The sequence below is a fragment of the Kryptolebias marmoratus genome, linkage group LG21 (genome assembly GCF_001649575.2).
Source record: "Kryptolebias marmoratus isolate JLee-2015 linkage group LG21, ASM164957v2, whole genome shotgun sequence".
In the NCBI taxonomy this organism is placed as follows: domain Eukaryota; kingdom Metazoa; phylum Chordata; class Actinopteri; order Cyprinodontiformes; family Rivulidae; genus Kryptolebias; species Kryptolebias marmoratus.
Genome location: NC_051450.1, coordinates 20,859,417 through 20,881,980, shown reverse-complemented (window position 1 = coordinate 20,881,980; position 22,564 = coordinate 20,859,417). Strand labels below are relative to the sequence as shown.

At 44.3% G+C, this 22,564-nt stretch overlaps 3 protein-coding genes across 5 annotated transcripts; 2 read left to right on the top strand and 1 right to left on the bottom strand.

The window, feature by feature from the left end:
• The first annotated feature begins 423 nt into the window (after nucleotides 1–423).
• Nucleotides 424–12,241, top strand: rec8b (REC8 meiotic recombination protein b). Of its 2 annotated transcripts, XM_017429833.3 has the most exons (18): nucleotides 424–588; nucleotides 719–787; nucleotides 1,366–1,508; nucleotides 2,172–2,247; nucleotides 2,608–2,725; nucleotides 3,849–3,912; nucleotides 4,687–4,754; nucleotides 5,732–5,813; nucleotides 6,508–6,571; nucleotides 6,658–6,823; nucleotides 7,632–7,769; nucleotides 8,055–8,133; nucleotides 8,230–8,360; nucleotides 9,034–9,073; nucleotides 9,168–9,243; nucleotides 9,312–9,413; nucleotides 10,176–10,279; nucleotides 10,365–12,241. In XM_017429833.3, exons 1-18 carry the CDS (start codon nucleotides 533–535, stop codon nucleotides 10,457–10,459), a joined length of 1,671 nt encoding a protein of 556 aa, XP_017285322.1. In that variant the 5' UTR covers nucleotides 424–532; the 3' UTR covers nucleotides 10,460–12,241. The 2 variants fall into 2 exon arrangements, with proteins under 2 accessions (XP_017285322.1, XP_024864762.1); XM_025008994.2 differs by lacking the exon at nucleotides 10,365–12,241 and having other exon boundaries at nucleotides 10,095–10,206.
• si:ch211-196f5.2 (uncharacterized protein LOC556372 homolog) lies at nucleotides 11,973–14,111 on the top strand. Its single transcript, XM_037973287.1, has 4 exons — nucleotides 11,973–12,237; nucleotides 12,310–12,409; nucleotides 12,480–12,609; nucleotides 13,091–14,111. The coding sequence occupies exons 1-4, from the start codon at nucleotides 12,143–12,145 to the stop codon at nucleotides 13,192–13,194; spliced, it is 429 nt and encodes a 142-aa protein (XP_037829215.1). The 5' UTR covers nucleotides 11,973–12,142; the 3' UTR covers nucleotides 13,195–14,111.
• Nucleotides 13,377–21,043, bottom strand: ipo4 (importin 4). 2 transcript variants are annotated; one of them, XM_017429883.3, is made up of 30 exons: nucleotides 20,675–20,740; nucleotides 20,418–20,504; nucleotides 19,515–19,594; nucleotides 19,394–19,435; nucleotides 19,193–19,322; nucleotides 18,929–19,108; nucleotides 18,772–18,837; nucleotides 18,585–18,686; nucleotides 18,426–18,509; nucleotides 18,059–18,214; nucleotides 17,931–17,984; nucleotides 17,746–17,855; nucleotides 17,557–17,665; nucleotides 17,351–17,480; nucleotides 17,113–17,226; nucleotides 16,905–17,018; nucleotides 16,692–16,815; nucleotides 16,503–16,614; nucleotides 16,292–16,422; nucleotides 16,145–16,222; nucleotides 15,986–16,043; nucleotides 15,719–15,824; nucleotides 15,400–15,593; nucleotides 15,268–15,318; nucleotides 15,072–15,197; nucleotides 14,721–14,947; nucleotides 14,497–14,629; nucleotides 14,321–14,425; nucleotides 13,920–13,989; nucleotides 13,377–13,834 (listed from the first exon to the last, which is right to left on the bottom strand). In XM_017429883.3, the coding sequence occupies exons 1-30, from the start codon at nucleotides 20,738–20,740 to the stop codon at nucleotides 13,704–13,706; spliced, it is 3,270 nt and encodes a 1,089-aa protein (XP_017285372.1). In that variant the 3' UTR covers nucleotides 13,377–13,703. The 2 variants fall into 2 exon arrangements, with proteins under 2 accessions (XP_017285372.1, XP_017285371.1); XM_017429882.3 differs by having other exon boundaries at nucleotides 13,377–13,989; nucleotides 20,675–21,043.
• Between the last annotated feature and the right edge of the window lie 1,521 nt (nucleotides 21,044–22,564).

The window sequence follows — 22,564 nt, the reverse complement described above, 5'->3', positions numbered from 1 at the left end:
AAAAAACTACAATGGCGCTGAGTATTAAGAGTGAACAATTATTTCCATTTCGTAAAACAATGTTTAAAACTGTAAACACATGAAACAACAAAGTCACTTGATCTGAAGTTTGTCGCTAAAACGACTCCACATAATCGTGTTGTAACTTTCATTTTAATCAACAGCTCCTGGTGTTTAATAAATAAATAACCTCAAATAAATAACAAATAAACCTAGTCTTGTGTGCTTTTTTCCTTACACAGTTACTGGGGGTGGGGGGGGGGGGACAAATATTCCAGCCGTCTGAAATAATCGCATGGGAAGAAATTAATTTACGAACAAGTCCTGAACAGTGTTTATTATTTATTTCCCAGCCGTCATTGAACGCATCGCAGGTGTTTAACGTTCTAAAAGAATCTCGGGATCTGATTGGCTCTGCGGGGATTCGACGCGGGAAAACCCGTAGCATAAATTTCTCTTAACAAAAAACTCCATAGATCATAAAACTAAACTTTAAAAGTTGTTTGTCGGAGGCTAGTAAGCGTAACACACAATGTTTTATTACCCAAATGTTCTCCAACGCCATACTGGTTGTTTTTCCACAATTTGGTGAGTTTAACTTTGCTAACTTGGAAGCAAGCTAACTAGAGCTAACTTAGCAGAGGATGCTAGCTGGCAGCTAAGCCTCAAAATATTTAATTTTCACATCTAAATAATTTGTTTATGTTTTATGATTTAGGTTAGCAGCCACCAGAGGTATCCGGGTCACTCGCAGGGAGTTTCTCAGAGTCAATGTGAACCAAACCTGGTAAGATTTACTAATTTATTTTTGCCATTTTGTCACTAGCTAGGCTAATTAGTTTGATTTTTACATTACCTGCTTGTTTTGTGTTTTGTATTAATTATTTCCTGGTGTTATCTAAACACTAAGGTGCATTTGTAGCACGTAGCTCTATAGTTAAATGTTGTTTTGTAGCTTTATTTTTGCTATCTCTCAAGCTAAAGTAAAAAAAAGCTGTGTAAAATTTCCTTAAAAGTCTCAAGTCCTGTTTTAATTTAAATTTTATTTGTTCCTTTTAGGGATTAAGTGCAACTTTGTTCAGATGAAATGCATAGCTGTTTAGCTTTTTTTTTTTTTACATTTTTAGCTTTTAATTTACAAAAAAACATCAATAATTAGCATGATTTGTGACTAAAACATGCAACAAAATTAATTACCTAGTTAAAATGAGAAAACAAGCTTTAATATTGACCAAGCCACCAATGAATAATTTGTTTAGATCAGATATGTTTACCTAAAATGAAATGTTTTGTGGGTTGTATGTTCTCTCTGATCACCTGTGGGCTTGTTGAATGACTTTAATTCATTTTGTGAAATGTTTGCAGCAGAGAAATCCTGGATTATGTGACGGCACAGGTTCTGGCGCCGCAGCCCAACCTGCCCAGACCTCGCTTCTCTCTCTACCTGTCGTCGCAGCTGCAGTATGGGGTGGTTGTGGTTTACCACAGACAGTGTGGATTTCTGCTTGGTGAGGAAAAGAAAAATGAGCAAACTACTAATGACGATGCCTCTCATTTGCAGGGTCTACATGCAATGATCGTTAACTTCGTGATCAAAAATAACACCAATGTTCTTTACATTAGAAAGCTGCAGAGGAAGTGAAAGGCTGCAAAAACCACAACCTCTGTCTGTCTGAGTCATCCAGGTTTTTATCTCTTTAAGACAACCTCCTAATCTAAGTAACTGATTGGATTCATCAGGCTTTATAGATAAATATAACTGAGTAACATCAGCGAAGGAATGAAGCATATATAAGGTAAAGCGTATTGGCTTGCAGACTCAGTCTGGCTCATTTAGTGTGATCTGGAAAGCTAAAAGAATATCATCAAACACAGCTTAACAGTCTGGATTCATATGGGCTTTAATTACACCCTGACACTGATACTGCATCCAAATGATGTGCAATCACACTGTTCTCGGGGGTTGATGCAAACAGAGAGCCACGCTGCAGGATGATAAGACTGCAGCCAGCGTCTCTTGTAATTAGATCTCCGAAAGGTTAAACAGCGTCGTCGGATGGATTCTCTCCCTGCCCGTGTGTAGCCAGGACGTCACGTCTGTCAGCCTCCGTTTGTTTTCTTTGAGGAGAAAGAACCGTGTGAAAACTTTTCACCTCTCTTCTGTTCTTCAGAGGAGATTCAACAAACCATCGATCGCCTGCTGCGCTCCAAAAGACGCCTGCAGATCGACGTGGCCGAAGCCGACAGGTGTACACGCACACACAAAGTCACTTTTTTGTAATAAACTGATATATTCTGTGAAGTCTGAGTCTGAAGGCTTCTCTTGGAATATTTATGAGAGATTATTTGAGGGCTGAAAAGGGAGAAGATGGAGTTTTTACTAAGCAGGCGATGAGAAATGGTTTTATAAATATGTGATAAGCCACATTGTGAAGCAGAAGCAACTAATGAGATCTCATGTCTGCAATTTCTTCTAACATTTTTCTCCCCAAATACGCTCCAGGTGGGTTTTATTCCAGCCCGTTAAAGCTAGAGTGGGAATTAAAACACATCATCAGGCGCAGAACGCGTGGCGGCGTGCTCTGAGTAACTCTCGCTACCTGTCAGGTTGACCTGTGACCTCCCTGACGGCCTGAACACGATGGAAGAGGCTGAAGGAGCTCTTGACCCCTTCTTTGGTCTCATGGAGTCCCAGCAGCTCCCCAGCCCCTATAAAATACACCAGGTACTTATAATACGCAGCAGTACTGACAAATACTGTGTATCACACGCCTTCTCCTTTAAAACTGATAAACTTCTAATCATCAAAACTGTAAATTTGATCAGTTTTATAGTAACTGAGTTCATTTATTAACAGTTCTTCGGGGCTGAAGCGCCTACAGTGTAGATATTACTTTAAACGAAATGCCTTTCCTCATTATTTGACGTAAACCGCCACGACTTTTGATCTCGCCGCTTTGTCGCGCTTCTTACAAACACGTTTGGGTCTTAAAATGCAAGTTTGAACAAACCGGAGCGGAAACAAACTCCAGCTCGTTCTGAGCTGTTATCTCAGCACACGTGGTTGACCTTTGTCCTTTGTAAAGTTACGTAACCCTTATAGGAAACACTGTGTGCACAACTCAAAATTATGAGTCACCTGAGGCACTGTGCAATTAAAGGGACAATTCAGACTTTTCCAGGATTTCTGAAACCATCAAGGCGTCCTAATTATGTCCAGATTTTCCATTTTAGGTTTTAAAATATAAATAAATCAGTTTGTTTATTCATTGCTTCTTCCATCAACACTCGTTCTGTGTGTTGTAGTTCTCTCTGAGGATTTCAGGTGTTATTAAAAAAAATAAAAGTCCCATCATGCAGGAGTTTATCGACAAACTTATTTTAAACGATTTGGATCAAATTTGAATAAAAGGCAACAAAATATTTCCCAACGGCTCGATATTTTCTGTCTTACATCTGAGCGAAACCCTGCTTTTGAAACAGGTTCTGTGAAGACGTGTCGAACAGTTAATATCTTACCTGCCGTGGATACTGAAGAGCGTCTCTGCTGTCCTAAAACGCCTCCAGTCTTAAATATTTGTCATTTTGGAATCACAGTTATTTACGTCAAGTTTTAGGGTCATTTAGGAGCACAAATAGCAGCAGCAGCAGCTAGCTGTGGCACTTCCAGCAGAAATGTCATATTTTACAGGAGTAACTGTGGAAGGTGAAACTGTAAACAATGTACAGATTTATGAAACAGTGTCGCATAAACCGTCCTGTTAGATTTAAGCTCTTCCTCCAAACTGAGCCCATTTAACGAGCCATCTGCTGCAGGTAAGATATCTTCTGTTTGTGTTCATCCCCAGGTGGAGTTTGTCATCGCAGATTCTGATGTGAGGCGCTCCGTGGGCCCGAGTCCCAACAAAGAAAGTGAGTTTTTGTTAATATTAATTAATATTTATTAATTAATAACCTTTCAACACAGAAACGTCAAACTGCTTGTCTGGAGACATCATAGCTCAAGGATGATCCCTATTGATTTCAGGGCGACGGGGTCATGGTTAACCCTTTGTGAAAACCTTGTCTGCGGTCCAACTGTTGACGCATGGGAGAATTCATTCTTGAATTTTGAACACGTTCAAAACAAAACTGAGAATTTATTTTCTCAGATTAGTTGCAGAGTTGTCTCAAACTCTGCTCACTTTAGTTTCTGTAATCCCGGAGCGCTCGGTCCAGAAAATAACATCAAATATGACCCCAGCTCAAATATCTTCAAACCGTAATGAGTTTCATGACGACACAGACGGCCTTAAAGACAATTAGACGACCTGTTTTAATTTACAACTACTGCTTTGATCTGTCAAATATGGCTAAAGATCCTTTTTTGAGCGAATTTCTAATTTAATTATTGGAAATCCAGGAAAGCCAGGAATCCTTCTGCTCTAAAACTAACAACAGCTAATGACCAAAGCTGGTAATTCGGTTAATTTCTGATCAGTTTTATTGTGAAATTACACTATAATTTTCAAAAACATGTTTTTTTGTTGATTTTCTCTCAGTTTTGAGTCTCCAGCTTGAAGCTTTTAAATAAAGTCATCATCTTCAGATGAAACCGTCTGATGCTCTGGTGTCTCTGTCCACCAGCAGGTTGTTATTTGTCCTCATCAGTCTCCACGTCTCACCCGTCCTCTCCGTCCTCTGCAGGTTTCGCTTCGCCGCCGGCTGCCATCACCCTGACGGAGAAGGAGCAGCTCGTCATCAACGCCGCTGAGGTAAACTCCCTCCGTCGCAACCGGGACGCTCCTCGTCATTGGTTTTCAGGACGCGGCAGATGTCCCGGGGGACAACACGTCCTCTTAACGTCTCCATCGCACGTTAAGATGCTGCTGATCGGACTTTGCCTCGTGCTGTTCTGTTTGCAAGACGGGAAATTAAATTAAAACCAAAACTTTCCAAATCTTTAAAGCGACATTATGTGTGATTTATCTCAGCGACTACCACACCAAAGTTTAGCTCCAAATCTGTAAAACTGAGTGAGTTAGCAGCAGACGTACATTTAATGATCACTTTCTGAACGTTTCATTAAAATCCATCCAGCTGTTCAGGAGATATTTTGCTAACAGACAGGCAGGAGCTAATATTTAGGTCTTTAAAAAGCAGATTTTTTTAATGTCGGAGTCCAGCTGTGCTTCACTCCGTCTCCTCATTCTGTCTCCCGGAGACACGAGGAGCGGTTCTGCTCGATGCGATCCGACTTAATGAAATCAGTCGGCGCTCGCGGTCCGTTCAGAGGGACACGTTGCTCACGTTAGCTCGTCCCGCCGCCCGTCTCCGGGGCTCGTTTCTGCCTCGCAGGCAACTCGGAGTGACGTTACATCTCAGCTCGTCTCGTCACTTAAACCTCGTTTTGTCCCCCCGGTCCCAGGAGTCCGGCTGCCACTTCCTGTCTGTTGGAGGGAGAGGGAATTAATTCAAACACTTATTGCTTTTTGTGCATTTTAGGACAAAAGAAAAGAGCAGGGTCGTGTGACGGAGGAGGAAAAAACATTTCATAGTTTCTACAAATTTTAATTCTTATAGTTATCCAACAGATTTCACACCTTTCTTCTTTCCAGCAGGATCTGATTGTTTTATCTTATGTTAGTTTTGGTCAAAGCCTCAAAGCGTCAGGTTGCAGACCTCCTCCTCCTGCTCTGCCTTTTATTTTGTCGTGTTATGATTTCTTAAATTTATTTTCTTGCTGTTTCAGTGTTTTGAGGGAGACGACCTTCCTGAAGCCACGGCCAGAGAAATCGACTTGCTGTTGGATCAGCCCGATCAGTTTCGCCGAGGTGCGAGTTCCCGTTGTGAACGCTGATCAGCTTCTTATTTATCTTTTAAGTTTTCTTTTGTTTTTCAGAGAAATGATTTAATATCTTTAGCTCGGTGTCTGTGGAAGGGACTGACTTGCAGCCATTTTTGTGCTTCATAAAGTCAGTTGTCTGTGGCAGCCATCTTGATAGATGCTCATTCTGCAGGTTTCATTAAAGTCCATCCAGTGGATCTGGAGATATTTTGCTAACAGACACAATCGAGGCTTTAAAGCTCCGTTAATGTTCTTCTTTCTTGTGCCTGTTGCTTTTAACAGGGTTAAATATGAGCAGTTCGGCCTTTGTTGCAAAGAAAAGTTTGTTTTTTTTTTTACAGAAAATGTTTCTTTTTAAAGGCAGAAAATAGAAAAACTAACAAGGACGAAATGTAGAGAGAATAAAAATAATTAGAAGGATGAAATATGCATGTTTTCCTATTTAAATATAATAAATCTTTTTTACCGTCTAATAACAATTCTTTTTGCACTTTTTATGTGTAAATAATTTGCAATAATTACACTTTAAGCCATGAAGGTTGTGTTTTAAAAGCTGAAACTGTCATATTTTAATTTTAATGTTTTAAATCTGAATTAATTTCTTCACAACAGCCAACAAGTTTTATTAAATCAGAGAAGATTCGGTCATTTAGGCTCTTCTGTGAATCTGTGTTGAATAGAGGTGGACGAGGAGAAGACAGAGGACAGGATGAGGGACCACGGAGACCTGTCCCCTGTCGGACCGTGAGCTCTGGACTGATAAACTGTTAAATTTAAAGTTAAATTTCTCCTGAAGCAGCAGCTCTCAGTAAATGTATTTTGTCCTCCAGGCTGAAGGAGACGACGCTGGGGACAGAGCGGGACAGCGAGTGGCTGCAGGACGAAAAGACGAGCCGGGCCGCTCTGTCGGCCGTTGCCGTGGAGATGACGCCTCCGCAGGTGGCGATGCCGAGCGAGGCTGTTGGAGACCAACCTGCAGGAAGTCCCTGTGAGGAGGTGAGGCGGGACGGGTGACCTTTGACCTCTTTGACCTGACAAAATGTCTAGATGTGTTCAAGTCTGGGAAAATATCGGCTGCTCAGAGCGGCAACTTTATCTTGGCCCGTCAGACGCAGATTTATTAACCTTTTAACACCATAAAAAGTACAAAAATAAAAAACGTTCAGGCTCAATTGTTACAAACGTCTGCCAACAAAAAGGAACATATTAACGCCACAAATACACAAGATGCAACACGAGTAAACTCCAGACATGTGACACATACAAATAGTGGCAGCAGCAGCTAGCTGTAGCACTTTAAATAACCCCTTTATGGCAGAAAAATCAGGACATTTCAGCCGTAAACAAACCGACAACTTAATGTTCAGCATCTGAGAGAACTGATGTGATTTGCTTTTCAGATTGGAGTTTTTTAAAGACGGTTTCAGGACTCCATGTTGGTCTTAGCCCCGCTCAGACCAGCCGTTTGCTCATCAGAAGTGTCGTTTCTCCAAATTTTAAAAATGAAACACTTCACCAGATCCAAACGGTTTCTTTTAGATTTTGCTCGTTACCAACAGGAGGCGACCTGTTCACCGGAAAACTTTGACATTTGACGTTAAGAAACAGGAAGTGTGTCACAACTCTGAGCGAAATTAAAACCAAACTTGTCTCTAAACGTGTTTTAAGGATCTTTCCTGTGATTCCCTGAGGCGTTTCTTTCGTGATCAGTTTGGTAGAAAATGCGGAGACGAAGGCGAGGAAATAATGTTGTCGTGTTTTTCCCCCGTACTGCGGCGTCCTCATTGGGTCTCTCTGTCATCAGGTGGTCCCTCCTGTGAGGAGGAGGCGGCCCGGAGGAGGACGCAGACGTCAGCTGGTCTTCGTGGACCCTGAGGTCCAGATCTCGGACGGAGCCATGCAGGAGCAGATCGGAAACCCGCTGATGGAGACGCAGGAGCTGGTGGATATCTTCGGCGTTTTGTTCGAACCTCTGAACTCCGGAGGGATTAACGCTTCACTGGCTGATTGAACTTCCTGTCTCCGCTCCTCTAATCTATAAGTCCTGCTTTCCAAGCGTCAATTCTCCGGCGTCTCACCTAATTAACGCTCGGCTCTCCGGTTCTCCTCCTCCTGGAGTGGAGCTCATCGATTTTACTTCCTTCTCTTTGTTTCCCCCCATCATCTCTTTCTGCTTCTCAGAGAAGTTTAAAAACACTTCTCATCTTTTAAATCTGCTTTCTGTCAGATTAAGGTGCTGCTGGACCTGCCGACTCTGACCCGGAGCGTCCCTCCTGCGCAGCTCTTCGGCGCCCCCTGCTGTCGATGTAAGAAAACTGCCTGAGAGTCATTTTAGCCACGAGGTGTTTTACGTTTCGCCCTCTCAAACCTGAAAACAGCAGCTCCTGCCTTTTTTTCTGCAGGCCTCGTCCAGCCTGACCTCCTGTCGCTATGGAAACAGCAGGCCTCGCTCGCCGACCTGCCCGACGGCGAGGTGGCGCCGGGAGCGGAGGGGGAGGTGGAGGTGGTGAGGAGGCACTCGCGCCTGAGGGAGGTTAGTCGGCTGATTTCAGAGAAGAGTTCAGCAGGTTGGAAAATGTTTTTTTTTTTTTTTAAATGAAAATATTTAAAATAAACGGAGGAAATTCTTCCCAGTTTTCAGCTGCAGAAGGCTTACTGAGCAGCTTAACGGAAAACGTGGCTAAAAACTAACAAAATGGTTAAAAGACCAAATCAGCAAATGTGAAGCTAAAAGCTAAAATAAACAAAACCACAGCTAAAAGCTGAATTTAGCAGAATTGTTGCAAAAAGCTACAGTTCATAAAAAAAGAAAACCAAACGTAAATGCTCAAATAAACAAATCTGTAGCAAAAAGTAAAAAACTGGCAAAACTACAGCTAAATGCTAATATTAGCACAGCAGTAGATAGAAGCTGATGGTAACGAAGAAGCTAAAAGGAGCTGAGGAAAACAAATTAAAGCCAGTTTGCTGAAGGAATTATAAAGATCTGTTTTTATAAATCCCCAAAAATATAAATCATTCCTGATCAAAACAAACAACATTAAATATATTTACACCTGTAGATATAAATATATATGATGATTTAAATAAATGAGGCTGAATAAACAATCAGAGACAGGAAACAGTATGAATGCTGACTCAGCGTTTTGAAAACATCTGTACAAACGCTGACTCAGCGTTTTGAACCTTGTTCTCTGTCCTTCCAGCCTCTGGGTGAATCAGGACTGCAGTCCTTTGAGGGTTCTTGTGAGTTGTCTCCGTCCTTCTCACGTTGGTTTCCAGCCTCACGGCGAACAGGTGACTCACCTGAGACCTGATTGGACGGTTTGTCTGTTAACAGCTGTGCTGGACGTGGTGCTGGACGTGTCCAAAGACGACCGGTCCGGGAGCGACGTGATCACGCCCGTCAGCAGATGGTGGGTTGGACGGACCGTTGGACTGTTGGACGCTTGAACGAGACGCTGATCGGTGTCTGTGTGTCCAGGTCTCCACAGGAGGACGTCCTGCCACTGATGGAGCCGATCCTGGAGGAACCGGTCCAGATGCCCGAGGCTCAGTCCGACTCAGAGAACAGGAAGTCGGCGAGGTGCGAGGTCCTCGTTCCACTTCCTGCAGACACCTGAACCACTTCAGAAGCTAAAAGGCTAAAAGCTAAGATAGTAGCTGAGAGACAAAAGCTAAATTCAAATCAGTAAAACTGTGGCTAAAAGGGTCAAAACTGTAGTTAAAAGCTAAAACCACAGAAAATAGTAGCTAAAACATAAAAGCAAGCAAAATGGTAGCTAAAATTAGCTAAACGAAACCTTAAAGCTAACATTAACATAAGCTAAATTAGCAGAACATGAACTAAAAACAGCAAAACAAAAGCTTAAAGCTCCAGTTAGCAAAACAGTAGCTAAAAGCATAAAAACTAAAAACAGGATAAAGGTGGCTAAAGGCTAAAATTAACTTAGAAATAATAAAACAACAGCTAAAACGCTCAAACTGGCAAAGACAGCAGCTGAAGGATCGAACCAGTGAGAGCCTCAATTAGCAAAACAAAAACTAAAGTAGCTAAACAAGGAGAAACAGCAGCTAAAAGCTCAAATTAGCATATTTAAATTCATATATACATATATATTTTAAAGTTTTTGTTTTTAAGGTGGGATTTGTTTTGGTTTATTCTGTTTGTTTTTTGTGAAACTATGTAAAACAGAGGATGAAACATGAAAATAATCAGCATTATTGAACGTTTTTAGTGTTTTTAAGACATCTTTGAATGTTTCAGGTAGGATTTTTGTCTCAGAACGTTCTGTGGAAGTCAGACACGTGGTCCTCCTCGGGCTGAATCCTCCGTTCTCGTCTGCAGCTGGATCTCCGCCCTGCGGCGGCGTGACGAGGCGACCTTTGACTCTGTGCTGCCCCCGGAGGCCGACCGCTTCACTGCAGCTCAGGCGCTCTACAGCCTGCTGGGTGAGGCTTCAGATTTAGAGTTTAATTCTTCGATAATTCGACTTCAGAGTAAAGTTTAGTCTGCGTTAACCTGTCCTCTCTCCAGAGCTGCTGTTGGCTGATCAGCTGACTGCGATTCAAACCGAACCGTACGGCGACATCATCGTAAAACCAGGAAGACGGCTCAAGATGGCCGCCTGAACACGACGCCGGTGGACAGAATCCAGTTTTATCCTTCAAACTTTAATGAGTTTTATACGTATTCATTTGTAAAAGTTAAAAGTTTTTAAACGTGTTTTTAAAATGAGCTTTTTAAGAGTTTTTAATGAATCAAATTGTGTTTTTAAAGATTTAAACCAGCTGTTTTTTAGACTGTTATTACTGTTTTAAAACCAGAGATTTTAACACTTAAATGAATTTGTTTTTTAACTGTTTTTAAGTGAATTAACTTCTAATAAAATGATGTTTAATGTTGGCTTTTTCGCCCACTGATTTCACGTTATCTTGTCTTTTTAAGCTCGATTCAGCACAATCAAAGTATACCTCGGGGATGACTCTCAGCTCGTTTGTTTGCTTCGTGTCACCCGAGTGTGAGCGAGAGGCCTGATCTGGGGCCAGCGCCGCGAACACGCCTCCATTCGCATCATCCCGCTGGAATCAGAACCATGTCGAACGCCTGCGACAGATCCGGACCGTGCCAGGAAATATCTCGTCATGTTTGGATCCGAACATACGCACCATCTAACAACAACAAAAAATGCACCTGTTTGTTAGTTTATAGGCGTCGGGTCGCGACACGCTGGCAGATTTCGCTCGTTTCTGAGGAGCTGCGTCGCCGGGGAAAAACACGTGTTTACAAACAGGTCGGCGTGGGGAAGGAAAGGTCAGGGGCGGGGGATCAGGCAGAGGTCAGAGTGTTAGTTTAGTGCGAGAAGAGTCTTAATGTGGAAACTGTCTGAAATATCAGATATAAAACTAAAAAAAAAACACCCAGCATTCCTTGTGGAGCATCTTGTTTAAGTATTTTTACTGAAGAGGCAGAAACATGACGGGCGGGCAATAAAAGGGTTTCAAGTTGTTGTCTTTATTAGAGTTTAATTGAAGATCGTTAAGACTCGGTTAAAAGTCCAGATCAGGGGTCCAGAACCACCGGGCTGATCCATGGATCATTTGGTACCAGAGAAACAACAAAATGTGTGTAAATACTTATATATACATTAATCTGAAGGGTATTTTACTTTCCTCAGCTTGACTCGGTTTCCTCTTGCAAACCAACAACTCAAGCGAGAAAGAACCGAACTTTGCTGCAGAACTTATTTCTCTCTTTATGTTTGAGAACGTCGTCTCAAATGAAACCGAGACGGGAACATGGTTGGGGACTTGTTGAGCAGGACAGCTGGATGCCACCTGCATCAAATGATACAGCTGTGGCGCAAACAACCCTGAGGTGCCACAAAATGAGAAAAGGTTTCATTCGGATCATAAATCTGTTCTTTCTGACCCTGAGGTCAGCCGTGTAACAAATATCAGTCGAGTCACAGTTAATCACTGAAAAGTCATATTATTCTCGGCTGAAACTCAGCAGTTTGGTTTCTCTCCTGTTTTTTTCCATCAATCAGGCGTCTGACGGTTTAATGAACCTCACAGCCGAGCGCCACATAACACACGTTCACGCCGGCTGCTTATATCAGCCCGCAGGGCCGAGTCTGGGCGTGCCACACACCCCTCCAGAGTAAAACCCGGTCCTGAGTAAAGAACAGATCCGAGGGGTTCCCGTGAGTTCTTCCAGCTCCAGGATTCAAGCTGGCGGCGGACGAGAAGCAGGAGTCGCTGGAGGAGGGAGGCGCCGTGACGGTTCGGGTGGAGGTGGAGCAGGAGCTGCCCATGTCGGTGACGCTGCCCATCGAGGTGCAGGCCGACCCGGCGCACCAGCCCTTCCCCTTCCTGGACACCACGCTGGCAGACCTGGGCATCCAGGAGTGAGTCCTGGAGACGTTTCACGAAAAGGACGAGAAAGTCGAGGTTCGCCAACGGCGTGTTTTTGTGTCCAGGTCAGACGTCAGGGAGAGGGTGGTGTGGGTCGACACCAAGAAGACGCAGGTGAAGAACAAAACTGGGAAGCTGAAGGAGAAGGAGATCACCGTCCTGGAGGTAAGCTGACGAGAACGAGCGCGAACAGAAACCCTGCCGGACTCGAACGCCGTGTTTGTTTCTGCTTCAGGTTCGAGTGAAAGCCAAGAAAGCCGGAGACAAGCAGCTGCAGGAGGTCCTGTACAGCACCGAGGCGCACACCGACCGCTCCTTCTGCCGCACGGGGATGAACATTCAGCCCTGGAAGCAGAGACACGCAGGTCTGACACAGGACTACGTTACCCAGAAGGCCTTTAGTCAGGTCTGAATCCAGGAGGAAGATGTGTCTGAGCTCTGCAAACTCAGACAGCTCAGAGCCAAAAAACCTGATAAAACTGATCAACTGCTGGTCCACGGGCCACTTCCAGTCTGTTTAGGGGGCCTTTTCTTGTCGCAGCACAATAAGTTTAGTACCACAAATAAAAAGAAACATTGGTTAAGTTATAAAGTTTAAAATTTAGAATAAAGACCAAAGAGCCACATGTGGCCCCAGGACAGCAGGTTGCAGCCCCGTCACAGTGAGGTGTGATCGTCTCAGCAGCTAAAATAAGATCTTTCCAAGCATCATGTCATGGTCTCAGTCTGAGGGCTCCGCTGCAGCCGGACAAACACAAAGTTCATTCAATTCAAAGAAATAATCACTTTTTCTAATTTAAGCTGCTTTAAAAGTCATTCTGCTGAGTCAGAAGTCTTTCTCCTCAGTTTCTCCAGCAGAAACCAACGGACTGGCGCCCATGGAGATGACAGTGGCATTGGATGTGGAGCAGCCTGGACTGGCCGAGGCTCGGGACCAACCAGAGATGTGAGCATCGTGACGACCAACAGGAGCGTCGCTTCCTGCAGCGAGGCGGGGCCAATGGTCCAAACTCACCTGCTGTAAATTCTGCTGCTTCTGTACAAATCTTCAGCTTCCTGTTTGAAATGTTTATAACATAAAAACTGTTGTTGTGTAACGAGAGGATGAGTCTATCAGGAGGTGAAGTGCTTCTTTTAATCAATTTTTTTAGTTTCATCCAGTTTTACAAACAAACAAACCAACCAGCCTCTGAATGAGGCTAAAACTACATTAAACACAAGAAGAAGAAAAACTGATCTGGAGTTTCTTTAATGCAGATAAATACAAATCATCAGGTGGGAGTTAATTAAACCAGAACTGAACAAATCCTCCAAATCAAACTTCAACATAAAATCTAATCAGATTAAGTCTTAAATTTCATCAAACTGTTTAGGTGCTGAGTTTATTTCATTCTGGGCAAACGGAACAAACGGCCCACGTCTCACCGGCAGTAAGGTCTGGGTGTTCAGGTGTTCAGGGCTACGAGGCGCTGATCACCAGGTGGACTCTGGTTTGCTGCTCTGCAGGAAGGGAGGTCACGGCTGCTTGGAAATCTGCTCCGTTCTTCTGAGCAAACGCTTTCAGGAGAAAAACCAGAGACTTCTGTGTCTCTGCGGAGACGAGGGGACACAGACGGGTTAGGGACAACCGAGACGAGCTGAGCAGAGCGGCGCTCTGACGGAGGAGATGTTTTACCTTCATCGACTTCCTTCAGGCCAGCGACGTGGCTGGCGGCAGCAACTATGGGTCTCATGAACTTCACCACCTGAACATTCAGAAAGTTCACTCAGGAGCACTTTTTATTTCATTAAACTGGTGTGTTCAAGAATATACTGTTTAACATGAAAATACTTATTATAAATAAAACTGACTGCAAATTCAAATGTATCTGCCCTTAAAAATAAACCTTTTCCAACTCTAAGGCTTGTTTCTTGAATCAGAGTCAAAGTTCAGGAGCAGAGTGAACTGGATCAGTTTATGGAAAATAAACAAGTTAAATTTAATTTTAAAACCCGGTGAAACCCTATAAATAATCCTTACTGAACGTGTTTTTAAAGGTCTGCAGACAATAAATGAGGTGTGAGTGAGTTGGGTACCAGAGCAGGACTGTGTTTGAAGACCAAAGCCAGGCAGCTCAGCACCGTCTTGTTCTCCTCCAGGTCCTCTTTGAGAGGAAGATGAGCCACCAGAGCAGGAAAAACCTGTCAGAGAGCAGAACTCACTTAACCTCCAGCTCAGGAAGGAAATCAGGCTGGACGCTGGCGGGACAAACCTGCTCCAGGGGTACGGCGTCCACGTGGCTCAGGATCATCCTGCAGAGGGCGGCGCACAGGTTGTCGATCACCTTTAGATCCGTCTCTTTGGCCAGAAGGTTAGAAAACACGGAGAGCATCATGGGATAATCTCTGAACAGCCCTTGATCAAGGATCAGCTCTACTTTGGGTCGGGTCTAACATGGCACAGGGGGATCTGACACTTCCTCCCTCAGAAGGATACGAGGCGATGATGGGCCCCGCCGCCTGAGCCAGGCACCCCAGCCCGAACACGCTGTTGTTGCGGACCTCGGCGTCGCTGTCCTTCACTCCGGCCACCAGGACAGGAAGCAGACGGTTGGACAGGCGGCCCGCCACCCCTCGGCCTCCAGGCGCGCTCACGAGCGCTTGGAGGATTTCTCCAATCGTTCCGACAGAGAAGGACCGGTCTGCCACCGTACACGACGATTTCTTTAAGCATAAAAAGCGTCAGTGAGTGAATCATACTTTAAAGAGCAAACTGAGGCGATGCAGCCCGAAGAGTCCCAGCAGGAATCAGAGCGTCTAACCCCGTCCCATCCGAGTTCAGACTCACAGCTTTGTTGATGATGAAAGGCAGCAGATCGTTGAGGAAAGGTGCAAACTGGTCTGCAGGAACACAGGAGACCAACAGGGGGATTCCCTCTCCTGCGAACTCCTGCAGCATGGCATCGTACTCCGCCTGAAACAGCAGGAAGCAGAATAAGAACCGCCTCCAGTGGAGCTAAACCTGGAGCGTTCATGTCAATCACCTGCTGGTCTTCATCATCAGCATCATCGTTTCCACCGTCCTGACAGGCAGTCTGAGGACAAACAAAAGAACAAACGTCATGGAGGCTTTTTACTGAGTTATTTTGGTGGAAGACTCATTGGTCTTCTCTCACCTTCTTCTTCAGAACGTCTCGAATCACTAAACTGATCTCCTTGAGGTGCGACGGGTTTCTGCAGACCTCCTCCTTACAGGACTTCATCACGTTGTTCATGGTTTCCAGGACGTTCATCACAACCTGGCGCTCGCGGTCCGTTCTCACCGTTTCCACAAAACAAGGAAGAACCACGTCCAGTAGCTTCAGCAGGGCTGCAGGAGAAACATCCTCAGGGATAAGTCAGGTTTTTTATTAGAAATAAACCATGATCTCGTAGTTTTTGTATAAAGAGACATTTAGCCAGTTCTGGTGAAGGCATGTGGTTTTCCTGTTTTACCCTGGTGGTTAGCCTCAGACGGATTCTCAGTCCAAACTTTGTGCTGAGATCGACAAAACTGTCCCAAAGCTCCGAGCGCCGCCCTGCGGACATCCTCATGAGGAAACTACAGGGTTAAAAATAAAACCATTAGTGCTGCTCGTGGAAATGAACACATGAAGCTCTCTGTTAGCCTAAACTGGGCCCCTCGCCTGTCAGAACTTTAATCCCACAGAAGCCCGTCCTTTTAAACCCTACAGAGCAGACTGAACCGTGAGGCCGACTTACATCTCTCATCTCATAAACCTGCTGGAAGCTGGACTTCATGAAGGGCTGAAAGGCCGAACTGATGGATGAACAGACCAGCACCACAGACACGTTAGACAGAAACATCTCCACTCTCATTTCAGCAGGAAGAAATCAAACCAACGGTCTGTTAAATGTTACCCTGAGCTGAAGGCGATCTCTCCCAGAGCGTCACAGGCGTCCTCCTTCTCATCAATGTAGGCGTTTTCCACACTGAACCTGAAACATGGACTCCATCTGAGTGACAACAGCTTCCGAGCATAAAGGTGCAGCTGTCAGATAAACTACCCTGCAAAATCATGGATATCTTCCTCCGGCTCGTCTTCCAAAAAGTGCTCAGCAGCTTTTCCTTCTTTGTCATCATCATCATCGTCTTCATCGTCAAGGAGGACAAACGTCTTGTCTTCTTCGAGGTGCGCCTGTGATGAAAACGAGGTGGAAACTGAACCAGTCTGTTTAGGTTAGGAGTTGTTCCCCTTTCAGAGGGTCAGTTTTGTACCGTGATGCCTTCCTTGGACTTGAGCGCGAGCAGCATGACGGTTGTGACGGCGGGAAGGTGTGGCGTGAGACACTCGGGGACGACCGTGGAAACAGACGAGTACAGACTGTACCTGAGGGGGAAGGAAAGGATGAGAAAACTGCAGCGGGTTTTAAAAAGAATACGACGCTCGGCGGGTTTTGTTCATACGTGCAGCGCCGCAGGTCCGGGTCGTCGATGGTATCGGTGAGGTTCAGGCCCAGCTGAATACACTCTGCAGCCAGAGGACTGAAGACGTCCTTTCCAATGTTACGAGCCAGAACGGACAGAGTGTCTGAGTCACAGACACACAACAATCAGACAAACCAACAGAAACTCATTACAGGATAAATCAGGAGGGGAAGTTTCAGAGAGGTTACCCACCCAAGGACTGGGTCTGCAGAGACCTCATCTGCTCCGTGGTGGCCGTCAGGAAACCTTTCAGGCTTTCAATAACCGGAGGGAAGTAAGGAACCAGCAGCTCTTTGGCAGCATTGGCTGTAAAATCAGTTCAAATGATGGTTACTCGTTTAAAGTTTAAAAGCTGTGAAATGTCTGATGAAAGGTCTGCAGGCCGGCTGCTCATCCTCACCTATGGCGCCGATGGCAGACACAGCTAGCTCTTTGATTTTAAGGTTTTCTGCGTTGTTGAGAGCAGACAACATGATCTCCATCAAGGTAGGGAGGTAAGGCTCGATCTCAGCTCCTGTTTAAAAAAACAAAACAACTTTAAGCTCCAAAAAAATTAAATCAACACTAATGAATGAGTCTTTATGAAATTATGTTCAAGCTTCAGAGTCGATGGTTAAAAATATTATTTTTCAGCGAACCCAAGTTCTCCATGAAGTTTTCTAAAGCATAAAACGCTTTGATGAGATGTCCGACTTTGGCCTCGTTCAGGGATGAGAGGTATCCCAGCAGCAAAGGCATCAGCTCTCCACAGTATTTATTTATTTCAGGCTGAGCACAAAGAAAACAACGAAAATAAGCAAACAAAACTGATAAACACACCTGTCAGTATTTTGTTCAGCCTCACCTGTAAATGTTCGGTGAACTGTCCGAGGGCGAACAGGGCGGCGCTGCGGACCACCTGATCCCTGTGAGACAGACTCTGACACACGGTCTGCAGCACCGACGACAGCATGCTGCCAAACACACACAGACAGGAAGGGTGAGCATGTGTCCCTCCGTCACCCAACAACAGAAACAGTCAGGAAACACTTACTTGGTGCGGATGTGGTCTGCACATCCTTCAGCCAGCACAGCCAGGCACATGAGGCCGCCCTTCTTCTGATACACGTTTTCACTGGTCAGGCAGGCCTGAGTCAGGGGGATCTGAGACAAAACAAAACCACCCTGTGAGACGGTAAAGGCTCGGACGTGGTGATCGTCATGATTCGAATGACTTACAAGCTGCTGAAACAACTTCTCTGGAGGCAAATGAAGCGCCATCGTGTCAATCATCTAAAATCAGACAGACGAGTTTAATCTTTGGACCTGCAGAGTGAAGCTGGCAGGAAATCATGACTCCTCTGTACCTGAGCGGCGCAGTGTTTAGGGTTGTCGTTCTCCGTGCTGTCTCCGCTGTCCTCGTCCTCGTCCTCTGGGTCCAGCTCACCAGGAGGGGGCGCTGCAGTCAGAATGGGGAAGATGGCTTGCAGGATGGGGTTCAGCAGCTTCAGCTTCAGCACAGTCTACAGGGAACATTTTTCCTTTTAAAGCATCAAATGTTTCTCTTGTATTTTAAGCCATTTTGACAACAAAAAGTCTAAAACTGACAGTAAATATATTTACAGGGGTGGGTTTTATTACTTGTGTATAACAGGTTAATCAGAAGGAATTGTAACGCTGACAGCAGAAATGTTTATAACTCATAATGAAGTGAAGGACAGAAACTCCACTGACCTTACTCTTCAGCCTGATGAGGAAGGTGATGCAGGAAAGAGCTTTGACTCGCAGCGAGTCGCTCAGCGACGTGTCGCTGCTCACCTGACAGATACAGGTCAGACCCTTTGAGCAAACATGAAAAAATGTAAAAGACAAAACTCAGAGTTCAGTTTTCACCTCCAGGCAGAAGCGGACGATGTCGGCGACGTGAGGAGCGATGATGGACACTTCGATCTCCATGAGCTCGATAAAAACCTCCATGGCTTCAGAGGCCTGGTCCTGCAGAGACAGACACACCTGAGGATCCACACAGACCTGACCCCAGCAGAGCCCACTAAACAAAACCTTTAAACTCAGAACGTACCTGATCAGCGCTGATGAGGCGTTTCAGAGCGAGGATCAGATTCGGGACGATGTTTCGCATCTGCTTCTGAAAATAAACCACGAGAAAACAAGATGAGCAGATTTCTGTCAGAATAATTAAAGGAGATAAAGTGCAGGTTGAAGACGTATTGCCTCACCATCTCCTCGGTGCCAGTGTAGCCTATGATGGCTGTGAGGCTGAGGATGCAGTAGTACAGGCCGATGGGGTTGTCGTAGTCCTGCAGCGCAGAGCTGAACAGCTGCAGTAGCTGGCAGTAGTGAGGCTTAAAGGGTTCAGGGTTCGACTCCAAGACCTTATTAAGCAGCAGGAGACCAACCTGTTCAGACAAACGAGCGCCGATTAAAACTGAGCCCCAAACAGGAAACTTGTTAAGTGAATAAACAGTGAATATGATCCGTACCTGTCTGTCGTGAGGGTTGCTGCTCCTGGTGGACTGGTTGAGCAGCTGCAGCAGGGCGGGCCAGCGGTCCGGAGTCTCGTGTTTAACCAGAACCGCACACAGCTGAGAAAGTGAGTGCTGCACCGTGTGCCTGAAAAACACAGAACGTTGCAGCAGGAACACATTTCACCTGAATCTTTGTCGTTTAATCCCAACACTTACTCTGTTTCCTGCATGAAGGCCTGCAGGACGACGGCCTTCAGGCTGCGAGACAAAAAAAAGAAACTTCAGCTCAGACTCGAGGTTAAATGTGAAATCAGAGCAACAGAACGGAAAGTCAAACCTCTCTCTGTCGTCTGGACTAATCTTCTTCCAGTGTTTCTTAACTCTCAACCTCAGCATCACTGTGGCCGACTGACGGATCTGTGAACAGATTCACGTAATGCTGTTTAAACGAGCTGCACTCAGACATGAAATGAACATGTTAAATTCACAAAAACGTCTTATAAAGTCCTGTTTGTCTTCTTTTAAATACACTTGAGGATTTTATTCCAGGAGGATGATTTTCTACAACTTAATAAATTAACTGAAATGATTGTCCAGTCAAAGTAACAGGTTGTAAAGTTTTAACTTCTAACAGTCACTTTATTGGTTTCTGTCTTCTTTATTACTTATAAACACATCTTGAACTTTTATGTTTAGTATTTAGGTCCACTTTGTTCTTACAGGATGTGATTTGTGATCCACATTTAAAGAAAAACATACTTCCTGTCAGATCAATGAAGCAGGACTCCTGCAGATGTTTCATTTTTGACACAAATAGATTTATAAATTTAATGTAATTTATTAAACCATACTTCTGTGGAGGCAGAAACCATATCCCACTGCTAATATGTACATTTTTCCTTAAATAATGGTCTGTTTTATGTCAAATTTTAATATTCTGTGTAATTTTGTTTTGCCTAGTTAAAATATTTATCAGAATATATGACTTCTCCTCATCGAAAACAAGCTAAATTTACATTTTAGTTGTGCTTATTTAAGCCTGGAAATGACTAAACACAGAATAACATTTATTGCGAAAAATAAGTCCCTGTTTATTTAAATTCAACTTGTTTCGCCCCCAAGTGTAAATTCTGGCGACTAGATTGCGAGCTTCTGCGACTACAGTCCCCGCGCGACCGTTTGGAGACCCTTTAGAGACTCCGGGGCGAACCCCGGTCCAGGAGAACGGTTCTCGCGGTACCTGCGGGTTCTGGGAGCCGCTCATGACAGCACACAGGGCCGGGATGACTGCCGGGTCCTTGAAACACTGTTTCAGACGAGCCGTGGCCTGAAAGAGAGAATGATTTGGAATAAAAACAAAAAAAAAATGGCCACTTTGACGACAAAACAGAAGAACCGTTGGAGCCGTTGAAACGACCGCCCGTTAAATTAACGTTTAACGTCCGTTTATTAAACTCCTCTCCCGGGTGCTACCCCTAAGTTGTCCGCGGTGTTTACCTGCTGAATGACAGCGTTGTCAGGCTCCGTCAGCTGTTGGAGAATCTGCTCAAGTTCCTCCGTCATCTTGGTTCGTTGACACCGACACCCCTTCGGAAAGTTTCGGTATATTTCGGCGGACCGTTAACGTCAAAGTAAAACTAACGTCCGAGTGAGTGATGCGCGAGCTGTCCTCCGCCTTCTCCCTCCTCCTCCCGTCGCGGGTGTCAACTGAAATCTTCCCGATTTTTTCGGGTTTAAAAACAAGCCGGATCGGCGCCTCGTGGAAGCGGTTTCGAGAAGTTCGTCGGTGAGGTTCGGGACGGACGACAAGAACCGACGCGGCTCGGTGTGTTCCTCTGGTTCCAGCCCGCACGCGGGACACAACCACCGGCCAGGAGTTCCACGCGTGATGAGTTAAAGGGACCTCGGATTTTAGAGCTTCGGACCGATGGAAACGCACAGCGCCGCCATATGGAGAGGAGGACTCACACTACACGTTCAATGACATCAATCTGTCTTTTGTTTTGTTTTGATTTTTTTTGTTGTTGTTTTTTAAAATATTTCAGTCGTTCATATATCAAACTGTTCAGTTCATTCTGAAGATAGCTGCTGTGACTTTTGGTTTTTATAACTTTTATACTTTTTACATGGGTAACTGTATTTACATAAGGTTTTCCCCATAAAACAATGTAATCTGCTTCAGCTACTGCCTCTATTTTTATCTTACGCTACTTTTAGCTGCCTTTTGCTAATTCTTTTGCTACTTCTGGTCAGTTTGTAGCTAGCCCTTTGATACTTTTAGTTTTTTTTAGCTTTTTCAGCTGGCATTTTGCAACTTCACCCTTTTCTTTTGCTATTTTTAGCAGTCTTATGCTACTTATATCAATTCTTTTGCTACTTGTGGCTAGTTTGTAGTTAGTACTTTGCTACATTAAGCTTGTTTTTGCTACTTTAAGAAGGCCTTTCACTGTTTATAGCTAGCCATTTGCTATTTTGAGCTAATCTTTTGCTACTTTACTTATTTTTTGCTACTGCCTTTGAGACAAAATAATATTTTGTATCATATCACAAATACTGACAAAATTTCACATTGTTTCTCTTTTTTACTATTGAGTCAATCCCTAACAAAAAAGTTTTTATAACTCATATGTTCTTGCTTTTTCTGTGATAGCAACCAATAAATTCACTTAAATTATTATTACATTTTAATGATTTATAAGACCACACTAAAAACAAAAAAACGGACTAAAAATAGGTTAAATTTATCATATTTCTTTACCTACATGAACCATGACCAGATGAATCATGTGACTCAAGCTTCCAGCTTTGTTTACATTGATTGCAGACCCACTTTTCAGGATTACATATTGATATATCTGGAAAACTACTGGAGTAAACAAACCTTTAGTGTTTTGTTTTATGCTCTGCAAGCAGAACATTAAAGCTGCAACAACAAACCCTCTAAATTCACATGAAGCTTTAGAAAATTGCCTCATTTCAGCAGCGATGACACATTTCCTGCTACGATTCCTTTAGAAAGTCCATCTGTGCGCAATCAACTCGATGCATACCGATGCTAATTCACGATTAGCACACCTGTCCTCCACACCTTCAGCTTGGACCGCGCCCCCTGCAGTTCAAGATCAGACAAACAACCCCTGCCCCGCCGGAGATCAGTTAGAAATGCGAATGTTCCCCGTTAGGGCCCCTCTTCTCGCCTCTAACTGAGTCATTAACACAACACACACGCGAGCTAATCTGATTCGTCTTTGTGAAAAGACTTGCAGATGAAGGGGGACATGTCCAGCAGCATGAACAGAAGATCTGTTGTTGTTTTCCTCTAGATGTTCTGCGAGGTTCTCCAAATAAATACTGGTTTATTTTGGGGGGATTCTTTGGCCGATAAAA